Below are 12,717 nucleotides of genomic sequence, written 5' to 3' on the forward strand. Positions count from 1 at the left end.
TTTAATACCACCTGCTTCTATATTTTTATCTATAACTGATCTTTTAATTTTATCTGGACCTTTTTTCCATAAAAAAACGATATTACATAATAATAATTTTTTCTATTTGTTGAAATGAAATCTTCTGAGGGATTTTTGGCAAAGACATAAACAAATGTACAAATTTTGAAAATAATCAAAGATTTTATAAAATTGTGGACTCTTCCAAAAAGAGTTAAATTACGCTTAGACCATACATTATTAATTTTTCACATTTATTAAGAATTTCATGCCCGTTTAAGTCCCAAATGTCCTTAACGTCTGCGGAAATATTACTCCTAATATTTTTATTTGAGATTTAGACCAGATCTAAATCAAGCTGTTGACATAATTTAGTATTTGAATTTCTTCTTGACCCTATCCAAAATGCCCCTTGTTTTTTTCGGTATTTATCTTTAAACCAGAAATAGCATAAAAATTTATCAAGCGTGTTTAGGCAATGTTGTAATGATTTCTCAGTTCCATCTAAAAACAACTGTGTGTCATCTGCATACTGACTTAACTTATATTCTTTATTATCAATCGATATTCCAGTAATATTATTATTTTTCCTAATCATTGAAACCCAAAACTTCGCCACATAAGATAAAGATATAAGGTGAAATTGGATCTCCCTGTCTACAGCCACGCTTAACGTTAAAGAAATCTGATAAATGACCATTTTGTATGATACAGGTTTCTGACCCATTTTGGAATAGATTTATCCATTTTTTCTTTATAAAAAATCTACTTTTATTCGGTTTAGGCAGACACTCTATAAACCCTGTTTCTGAGTGACGGATAAACTATCATTAAAGTAGCCAAAAGTTAAGAGATTTTAAAACAAAAATTGAGAGACCTTTCAGAAAAAATTTAAAAAATTCAACTGTAAAGCCATCTAAACCTGGACTTTTACCATTTTTCATGCTGTTTAAAGCAATATTTAACTCATCAATTGTCAATTCGCCCTCTAACATTTGAGAATCAAGTTCACTTAACTTATTTTCATTTTCCCCCTATAAATGTCTTTTTATAGGAGTTTCATCTATATTTTTGAATTTTCTGTATATAATTTTTCGTAATAATCTTTTTGAAAAATTTAGTATATCTTTCGTATTTCTTATTTCTTCATTATTTTTCATAACCAGTTTTATTATTTTTTTATTTGTAAAATTTATGTTTTCAAGATTTAAAAAAAATAAACTGCTAGGTTTTTCTCCTAAATTTTTCGTACCGGCATTTCGATCTTAACATCACTCCTTCTAACTTGATTTCCGTAACGCTTCTAACTGAGATTTCTTTTCATTTAGTGGCCGCCCAAGTTTCCTCTCTCGAAAAATTGAGATTTTTTCGGATATTTGTTTTCTCTAATGCTTGAATATTTATTTCTAAATCTTTTTCTAGTTTTTTCTAATCGTTTTTTTTCTTTCTGCACTATATTTTATTGTTTCGCCTCTAAGAACAACTAAAATGTTTCAAGAAAAAAGTTGGGGGTTAATATCTAAATCTGGATCTGTATAGTTATCTTCAGTGTTATTTTCTGTTTTATGTAAATCCACTAGATTATGTATATGTATTCTTAACTAGATCATATATGGGTTTTCGGTTCAAAAGAGAGCAATTAAATTTTCCAATAGCCTTTTCCCTTTCATTTTCAAATAATTTAATTCTTAACAAAACACCTGAATGATCTGTTCTATACCCTGTAGTTATTTTACAATTAGTTACATAATTCATCATATCCTTATTTACAAGAAAAAAATCTAACCGTGATTGCTTTCTTATCGGATTTTTTCTTTTCCAAGTATATTCTCTTTTATTGCCATTTAAAACACGCCAGACGTGTAGATACCACGTGGAGGTAAACAACTGATTTACCATACATTACATGTATCTTGTGTGTGTGTTTATAAACACTCGTGTGCTATACATGAGGAGAATATTAATAGATGCATAACACATAATGATATTGCAAATTAAAAAGAAGAAAATTTTTAGATAGTATTTAATTTAAACTTGGAATAAATTTGCAAGGACAATAAAGGTATTTACTTTTTAACACTCACTGTTTTATAATTTTAGCAGTTTTTTTATAAAACGTAATAGATCCTAGATTATTTATCACCTAGATAAGGTACTGTGTTGGAAAAATACACATGTATATTTAGATGAATCTATGCTTGCAATAAAAATAAATTTACACACGCACATATATGTATCTACAGATGATGCATGGATATTATCCAGTAATGACTCTATTTATATTGTCTATGTTGATTTTCCTGGAAATGTAAATCAAACAAACACATTTTCTGAATATTTAAAAAAAAATTACTGATCAAATAATTGTATGGTAGGTTACTGGACCACCATGAAACGTTCTATTGTTGTACTTTAACAAACAATGTTATTTATTGATTTTACTTTATTACTATTTATGATTTATTTACTACTTTTATGAATTGCTGTTTTATCCATATTTGATTACACATAGACACTATACACTGTTCTTCATTTGATTTTTTTTATTAGACTTTTCTTTTACCCACAATGTCCTCTTTTCCTTTTTTAAACTTGCAGATAGACATCACCAAGCCTCTTTTTTTGTATTCTTGTTTTCAGTTTTTCCTCTTTGTCTTATGGTATAAGCATTTTTGCAAGTCTTGCCCCTTTCTTCTTCATTATAACAGGTAGGTCTGTAGGGATTCTTTTCCTTTCCTGCCTCAGCACAGGAAGTAAAGACTTTGAGAGGACCAGGTCCCCTCTCACCAAAGGACAAAAATCTCACAATGATTGGGTTTGGACCAATTTCCTTCAGTTGGGACTCTGTGTAGGTGTGTGAAGGACATGTTTTGTACAGTGTCTTCTTCAAGTTCTAGTTTGTGTATAAAAAAGGACTTCATTTTTCATTCAATATTTTCATTTTGTTCCCTCAGGGAAAACCATAAAAAAAGCAAGGTTATATTTTCTGTCTTGTTTTTCTAACAGAAGCAATTTTTTGTCCATTTCATTGATTTTTTTCAGACATGCTATTCATCTTAGACACATCTTCCATTTTTTTGTTTTCCAGTTCTTTGTTTTTGATATTTCCTAGGCATGATACCAAATCATTTACTTTTCTTTTCATTTCTATCACATCTTGTTTTGCCCCACCCACCTCTTTTTTCATTTCGCTCATTTCTCTTTTCAAAATATCGAACATATTTGTGAACTTTTGTTCTAGAGTATTCATTATATCACAAATCTTTCTGTTAAACTCATTTAACATTTCTTTTATTTCTGATTTAAATTGATCAAAATCATTTTCATAATGTTCTGATTGTTGACCTTTTTCTTTCTGTTTTTTTCTTATCGCTTTCTTTGTCTTTTTTGAGCTTATATCATGATCAAATGTTTGCTGTGGTAGATTCTCTTCTTGTTGTCATTTTTGTTCAAAAGGCATTTTTAATGATTCAATTCAATATTAAGTCGATCTTTTTTATATTTATTTGAGAACTGCACTTAGCGGGTGGGGTGCGTGGGTTGGGTGACTTTGTACACTTTTTTTGGTCAAAGTTACTTGTTTGTCATATAACTGAAGTGTATAGATGCTTGTACAAAGAGACACATTTATTCACTTTAAACAACTTACTTAATGCATTTAGATTGTAATGTGTATATGCATTTTAAAACATATTTTCTCCGCACGAAATTTTTCTTATGTTGACATGGGTGTGCTCGATTAATCGACCCAAAACTAAACAGCACAAATTAACATTTTATACTTTCGGTTTCTACAACAATTAAAAGTATATAAAATAGTGTGCTGTTAACATTTACTTTTATAAATTTTATTTAATTTAGGTGGACTTTTACTGGATAATTTGGAATAAACTATAAATTACTACTAGTATTTGTTTACATGTTTAGATTCGTAGCGTATGTTTGGACGTTCTCTGTATTTTTACTATAATTGTTATTGAGGACCTTGTTCTAAGTTTGACGAAACCGGACGACAAGAAGCAATTGCTATTTTATACTCTACAATGAAGCTGGTCCTTTCCTTTTACTTTCAGCTATTCAATGGGTATCGCAAATGGTTAATATTCATGTAATGTTGACTTCTTGCAATTTTATATTCCTTTACATTTATTCGAATCAAACAAAATTTATTGTAGAAAAACAACACGTTAGTACTGGTTTGCTTCAACAGATGTTTAGTGTTTTTCAAAATATCATGTGCCAGAAAATAATGAGAACTTTGTTTAGTTAGAGTCATTTACACTTCAATAATGCAAAATGGTACATGCCATAAATACTCAATTTATCGTATAGACTTTTCTTCTTATAATAACTTTTAACAAAACCAACATCTATTACAAATTTGCTTCTTTAAATAGAAGCATGTGAGAGATCTTTTTGCAGCTGTTGAAAATTTGATTAATTGTTCAAATGGCGGGAAAGGAGAACCTTTTGATTGATCGGAAAAGGTATCTGTGAGAAATCCCAACATATAAACTTTTTTCCGCATGTTTTGAAAATTTTGAAACCTAAGAAAATTTTAAAAGGGAAACATGTGACCCTTTACGGATAATTTTATTGAAATCTTTTTTTAAAATTCCCCTGTGGAAAAATAATTTGGGTATTTTTGATAATAATTAAATGAGGGAAATTTTTCAGAAGGGTATTTGAAAAAAAATTTTGGTCCATTTAAATTTTGATTCAAAATAAACATTTACACATCATTTACATATAAAATGTAGGGCACCCTTTAAAACATTCAATTAAGATTTGGGCAAAAAATAAATTGAATTACATGTTTTTTTAGTTTTAATGTCACTCTCAAGAAATATATAAATGTATATGCAGAAGGTACAAAATGCCACATTTTTGATTTTTTTTTTTCATTTTTTACAAAGATCTTTTACCAAATACATGGGAAACACATCTGTTTGTTAATAATATTTTCATTTTTCTTGTGCTTCTCGTTGCCAAATTTCATTATCAACCTTTAAAATGATTTTGATGTGAGAACAGTTCATGGAATGTGGTTTTTTTAAGTGTGTTTTACTCTACAGCTATGTTTATAGAACTGTTCATCGCTCATATGGTTTTTTGAAAAAGTAAATATGTGTATTATTTTCTCATCATTTATTTGGCGCATTTTCTTCGCCCTTAAAATAAATGAATATGTTTAATTCATACGCTATTGTTTTGAAAAATAGTAAACGGATGAAAGTAACATGGAAGTCCTTATAAAATAATCTATTGACGAAAACATTTTTTATAATGGTTAAGTGGCAATGGCCGAGTGGTTCGAGTGATAAGCATTCTCAGGATTGGTTGGCCGTGTGGGTTCAAATCCGTAGCGGACAAGCCGATGTTTCCTATGGGCAAGGGAAACTTAACACTCTTGTACCTAATACTGAATAGTTCTAGGGAAACGGATTCGAGAGGTATTTTTATAAGCTTATAGTTTCAAAACACAATTGGAACTTAAACAAATTCTTATAAACTAAATATGGTAAAATAAGCCTCGTTACAAATCGTTAAAGTCTAGTCCATTGTATAATATTGTAGTAGTAACCGATAAAATATTTATATTCTTTTTGATTTATTTGCGTTATCATTCAATACAAGGATGATAGAAATATTCTAGTGCAAATATAAGACAAATCCTTCTTAAATGTATAAAATTGAAAAATATGACACTGTAAGGAGCGCGGAGAAAAGAAATTCAGTATTGCATGTGAAAGTGATCTGGTAAGATGTTGCTGACGTAGTGACAACTTATGTAACAACCGGATGTAATAATCATGATAAAATATGAGGAGTTATATGATAAAACCAATTTTTATTAAAGAGTTTCTACATCAAGACGTGCATTTGGCTACCATGGATTCCACCAGACCTGATAACAATCAGCGCTTCCCGAGACGTCCCTGTGTTGTCAACACAGCAGGTTTGAAGTGATATGTTGAAGCCGTGAAATGTGCCCTTTACTTTATTTCAGACTTGTTATTTTTTTTTGGATCTTCGGGATAATTTATTCCGATACTTTTTTTGGTTAAATTATATTTTATTACAACTATATAAGACATGTAAGATATGAATAACACAAAAATAAATGTACATATAAGTAGAGTGCAAATGGATTGGGCTACAAGTCATTGCAACATTCGCAGCAGCCATTCCAACAAAGTCTAACTTCAATAATATGTATTTTCCGGATAATTTTAATAGAAAAGTTACAAATTATGATTTAACAGTGGAAGTTAGATAAACAATCAAAACGCACACGCGCATACACGCACGCACTCTAATATATACATTTGGTATGAATTAACAAAAAATTTCGGCTACATAAAAAATTTACATATAAACAAATTTAGATAGTTTTCCTTTACTTTAACATGTTTGGAGAAAAGGAATTGGAAAATAATGGGCCCCCCTTAAGCCGGGCTAGGGGATATTGTGAAATTAACAATTTATTACATAAAACCTAAGACGTAGGAGTGTAATAAACCCATCATAAAAACGATTTTACACTAGTGTAATATTACTATGACGTGATGTCATTTGTGATATTTACAACATAGCGTAAAGATGCGCTAATGTTGGTGTAAAACTATAGTCCCTGCCTTCGCGATACCCTTTTTCCCAAGCTTTGTTAAACTTTTCAACGTAAACATTAACATGAAAAATGCTCCAACGATGACTTTTATCAATATACACATGTTATTTAAAGTAAACAGTACATGGTTAGGTTTACATAACATTGAATGCTTTAAAAAAAGATAAACAGTCAAGCCAGAATCAGGAGTATATATTGTAACGAAAATGTTCGGATTGAAAAGTTATTTTCCTTTTGACAAATTTACATTGTACATTTTTTTGCACTTTACCAGTTCACAGAAACAACCAATGCTTTTGTGTATTATAATCATTTACAGTTCTGGCTAGAAAAAAAAATTGTAACTTGATTTGACAGACAAGATTAGTTAATGACGCACGCTAATTACATACCCATTAGTTTACTAGTCAGGCTTACAATCTTACTATAAGCTATATGATCGACGCAAAGGAGTTATCGAAACTTCGTTGGTCATGCACGTAAATAGCAATTTTGAACAAAAAAACGATAATTTTATTTATAAGTACATGCACACGTTTCCGATTTGCATATGCATAGCAATACAATGAAATAAATGAAACAAATAATTGTAAAATTGTTTGTATGAGAAATACGATTCATAATGAATGCCAACTTCTCGAAGTAAATGTACTTTTGTTTGCTCATGTGGTATCGATAACATTTGATCGATCTGCTTATTTTGCAACAAAGACGGTCGTTGTTCTTGATTTTCTTTCAAAACCCTTAACATTGTCAAAACTGTACAGTTTGCATTTTTGTTCAACTTCGTCGGAATCGCAATAGCTGTAGGCAATGCAATGGGCATCTTCCATACAAAACTGTTCACAGTTTGTTATCGTGATATTCCTTCTGTCATCTATATTTTCTACATCAAACTCCCTTGCAGTACCTTTGATATCTGTTTCATCGAGTGTAAGGTTTTTACTTGATTTCCCGATTAACAGCATTGTTTTCCAGTTGTCGTCTTCCGCTCCAGATATTGGGTTTTCTGTGCTGTACATGTAGCAAGTGTGATAATGGTTATTTTGACTTTTACAAGTATCACAAAATGTTATTGCGACGCAGTCAATAAGCTTCAAACAATGGTCGATGCATTCTTTGTACGATAAAACTATTGAATCATAGTGTCTATGAAGTCTTGTCCCTTCAAGCATCATTCCTGGGGTCAGTGATTGGCACGATTCCACTTCACCATTTAAAATCATACTCTGGCAATATTCAATCTTTGTTTTATTAATTGTTTTTGAAATATGGGCAAGATTAACGCTTAATTCGGCCGGGTTCATATACTTTTCTGTAAAGAGCTCCTCTATCGACGCAAGTTTGTAGCTAGATGGCACAGGACTGTCCTTCACGGTTGAAGCCCAAGTCATTGCATCGCCGTTTGCAGGAGGCGCTGCTCCAACTGAAATTGTTTTCGTTTCAACTGATTTTGAAAATTCTGAAGCCTTTTCTTTTTGGGAAGAATCCATAGAAAATCCTCCGCCGACATTGACAATACCAGAGTAGCTTGCAGAGACAGCAACATTGACTTGATTCTCACTTTGAGTTTTGTACTCCTTTGATGTCATTTTATGTTCGTAAGTAAACCTTGCTCCAAATGTGACTTCAGTAGGAAAATGAGTACCATATGTGTCAAGGAATTCTAAATATACATCAGTGGAGTTTGTTCTACTTAGCCTTTTGACCCAGCTAAGAAAGACAGGATCTAGTGGTGGAGGTGACCGCTTGACTAGTTTGCTGAAGTAATAATTGCAGCTGGCCGAGGAGAGTATGAAAACGGACTCTCCAGTTGATATTTCTGACGAAGATTTCTTGTAACCGGCGCTTGCAGAAAAGCTTACACCCCATCCACCACCACTTACACTTGCAGACACTGATAGTGAATTTGCAAACTCGTATTGTGTTTGAACGATTTTTGACGTAAACGACGTAATACACGACACGTCCGGGACCACAACCAAACCTTGTGGGACACTATAGCGACAATCGGCGGTTTGCTTTCCGTTTTCGTAATTGGCAGCAAAAATCGGGTACGTAAAACCAGGGTCATGTCCAGTTGCAAGAGGAAAACCACGCAATATGTTGTAACCCATTAAAGCATAGTCGATGTCCGGAAAAGAAAACTTAAAGTGAGTCCCTTGACATTCTTGGAGTAGATAGTCTTGGCGCATTCCTGCATTGAGATTAAGCATATAAATTTGTAAGTGCTTACAAAGTTGATGCAATTTATGAAAATACACACGTCATCTATAACTGGAACAAAATGTAACAATTGGTTGCTTATTTCCATTGACTGTTTAACAATTATTTTGGACACACGGTAGTTTAAACGTTACCTAGTTACGACTGTGTTATTTTGCTAGTTACTACAATGGAACTGATTCTTTCCAAATTTGAGGTTAAATTTCTTTCTTTTATCGTTTATTTAGCATACACATGCCTTTTAAACCTGTACAAATACTTCAGACATTTAAATGTTGGTCTTGTGTTTCGCAAAAGTCATTTTTTGCAAACAAATTGTGGCTGCTTTTCGTGTATATAAAGTTAAAGACAATAATGTTATACAAAAGATAGGGCCAAAATGTTATTTTATGTTTAATTGGATCATCACATTCTGTAGTACCAACTGATTTTAAGTGCAATACAGTCTTAGTTTTATGATTGTAGGTTGTTTAAAGCTTACACCCATACTTAGCTAAATCGAGTCTTTTCTACTATTTACATTTTATCTAATTTTGAATCAATTTAGCATATTTAAAGCTCTTCAGATTGATTATGTATTGCCAAACTATTTACCAATATTCAGATAATGTTTCTGCGTATTGTCTGATTGTATCTGTCCACCAAGTAATCCATTTGCATGTTGGTTTGACGATGTAAGTACTTCCATCAAATCCCTGAAGTAAAATATTCAAATAAGCATAAAAAATAATCAAAGGGCTGCATGCTCTGTGGTATTTTCTGATCTTTCCTGTATAAGTTTATTTTTATATACTATTATTTATCTTACGCAGCGACTGCGTTTAACAGTTTGTGATTGATACATATGGAATTTTGCATGCCTAGAGTTGCATCAAAAATCATTTTTCATTTTTTATTACAGCCACACTTTATCCTTGCATATCGTGGCTACTTCCTTAAAAAAAAACATTTCAAAAAAAATGTTGCCTCGACAAGATTTAACCTTAGGCCTCTCACACCCTAAACAAGCGCGCTACCTCTGCACCACAGTGAAGTAATACGTATGTAGCGTGAATAAAAACAAATATATTGTAATTCTAAAATTGAGAATTTTCATTTCGTATTTGTAATCCTTATTAATTTCGAGGTATTTTGTCCACGACAAACCTGTTGTTAAACACTGATGAAAATAATTTAGCGAAAATCTTCTCGCCAAAACAGTCCGACATGTATATATTCCATTACTCGACAGTCAGATTTATTTGTGTACTACGCTCTGGAGTATTCGGTAATGGACATAGCTAAAAATAGCATTTTCATTGATTAAGCTTTACGGAAATAGTCGAACATTTTTCATTGGGTAAAAAAGATATTCATCCGCGAAATTTTGGTTGTAACCTCATATTTCTATTGACTAATGTAAACTTTAAATGCATTGTAATTCGTTTAATACCTACATTAAAAATTATTCTTTCTTTTAAATTGCTGGTTTTTAAGCAGTTTTGAGTGAGAACTACTTTGCGTTGTTAGGTCTGTGAGGAAATTTTGCGTTAGACCGTGGATGTTAGCTATGTATTTACTGATCTTGCGATCAGAAAATACAAAAACTAAATTGAGTTGAAGTAAAATGAAGCAGCTAAGAATGCGGATCTCAAAATATTCAAATAGTTAAAACAATTATATAGTAGAGCGTTCTTATTTTGTGCATTCAAAAAAAATGAAACTTGTCAAGAAATTGTTCATAAGTTTAAGAGGGTGACTTTGTGATACATGCTGATGCTTACTGACCTTTAGAGATGGTAATGGCAACATGAGTGGAATCAGTTAAAACATAGCTAAGCAAAGTTGATTATGTCATCCGGCAAACTTGTTTCACCAGCACTTACATCAACTTACTTTGCTACAAGTATTTTCTTGTATATCTGACTGGCGTTCCCGTTGACATAAAATTCCATGGAAAATTGTTTTATTAAAGTGACATTATGCTCATATTTTCATGGTCAAGTTGAGCTGAATTAACTTTATATTTCAAAAGATTGACTGTCAAAATGGTGATTGACCAATAGTTGATATTGGAAAATGTTTAGGGTAAAATTATAAGTCTGTCTGAAATTTGGAAAGACTGCCCCACTCTTTTTATAAACTAAGCATTATAGGTAAATTCTTATGGATATTTACAGGAATTTTGTGTGGATCTGTGAGTTATTCATTGTTTTTGCGAACTTAATTATGAAATTGAAAGGAATCATGGCAAAATGAAACCTTATTTTGACTTTCACCCATTCACTCACTATATGCCTTTGGATGGGCATAATGTCACTTTAACGTAAGGAATTGTAAAAATAATGGAATATGATAAAATATGCAAGATCATTTATCTGACATATGTTTGCGGTTCGAATTAGAATATCCGTCCCTCGGGAACCCGCCTATGGGCAAAAACTGGGCAACATATGACAGCTATTATTATTATTGAATGGCCAAATTTTAAATGTCTATGTTAACGCTCCAAAATCAAATACCGATACTGTGTTAACACATAATACATCTGAACATGTCAAATGATTACACCATCTCAATCGCTTTTCAGCTTTTTAATTATTTGTAAAATGTTGCAAACTCCGTGTTCTATAATTTATTGGTGTTCATGAATGAAAATATTTAAACCTTTTAAATAGAATAAAACAATAACACTTACCTGTTAGCTTTTGTTTGACTGTGTACGATGTATAAAAAACAACTCACAACAATGACAAAAGCCGCTAGAATTACCAGAAGTGTCTTATTCCTACTTATACAACCCTATAAGTAAAATTTAAAAAAGTATAGCAGTATACAAAATAGCATCATCAATAAAGTGTTAAAACATTTGTCTTTACAGCCATTTGCAATGTTTATAACAATATATAATCATATACTAATGCGTTAAAAGACACAAACTGACTTGATTTTTTGTTGACACTTTCATCGAAAGAGTGTTGGTTTGCCTGTATTACACTGTATTGCCTATCAAAAAACTAGTAAACATCTCAGACGTTAAAACAACCTTGCAAAAGTGATTCTCTGAATAGCAAAACATCAGTCAGAATGTGCACATAATAGCTGGCAAACTATTTTACCAAACATTTACAAATTGCTGTCTTAACAAAAACCCGACATTATTAGTATCAATTTCTTGACTTGAGCGTCATGTTAGAAATACTTACCGACCGACTGAAATGTCTTATGTCTGTAAAATTGAATATTTTAGTTCGTTTTCCACGTTTAACCAAAATAAAATGAAAGAATTTTACACATTGTCAGCACATGTATTTACCTGGCGTCTGTTCTCAATTGCAGCCTCGGGCTCTGCAAAAAGAAAACACACATGTGCGAATACAATAACAGGTCCTAATTAGAGATACAACAAGAAATGTATTGCAAACTACAAAAGTCCCCTACCGGTTTGAACGCCACAAGAAGTATTTCAGCAACATTCTAAAGGGCAATGGCCTTTTAAATGATGTCGATATTGAAGCCATGAATGAACGTTTCAGTTCTTAACTAAATTTTCATATTGTTTGTATCATAGTAATGACCGTCAAAGTCATTCACAAATCAAGGTCATACTTAAAATGGATCGGTCTACTATAGACACATGTTTTCCATAAGTGTATTTCAAACTTTGACAAAAAGAATAGTAATGTATCATCTAAATATTCTTATACTCAATTATTACTTGAAAAAATGTTGATTAAGTTCTTTTTTTGATTTTGTATTAACGTTAATGTCATAAATAATAATATTTTGTTCTGGACCATTCCATTTTCTGTTATGTAAATATATGTTAGTTTGGATCATGTATAACAAACTTGCCAACTACAGCAATATATATCATTCTT

General features: G+C 31.5%; 1 protein-coding gene across 1 annotated transcript; it reads right to left on the reverse strand.

Annotated features, from left to right (window-relative positions):
* Positions 1–6,874: 6,874 nt before the first annotated feature.
* LOC132750178 (uncharacterized) lies at positions 6,875–12,184 on the reverse strand (the record flags this gene model as incomplete). Its single annotated transcript, XM_060740120.1, has 4 exons — positions 6,875–8,828; positions 9,452–9,552; positions 11,535–11,638; positions 12,153–12,184. Coding segments are annotated over 4 exons (1,739 nt in total), but the record flags the coding sequence as incomplete, so codon positions are not given.
* Positions 12,185–12,717: the final 533 nt, after the last annotated feature.

The sequence above is a fragment of the Ruditapes philippinarum genome, unplaced genomic scaffold (assembly GCF_026571515.1).
Source record: "Ruditapes philippinarum isolate M1 unplaced genomic scaffold, ASM2657151v2 ctg3052_1_1_1_1, whole genome shotgun sequence".
Classification (NCBI taxonomy): domain Eukaryota; kingdom Metazoa; phylum Mollusca; class Bivalvia; order Venerida; family Veneridae; genus Ruditapes; species Ruditapes philippinarum.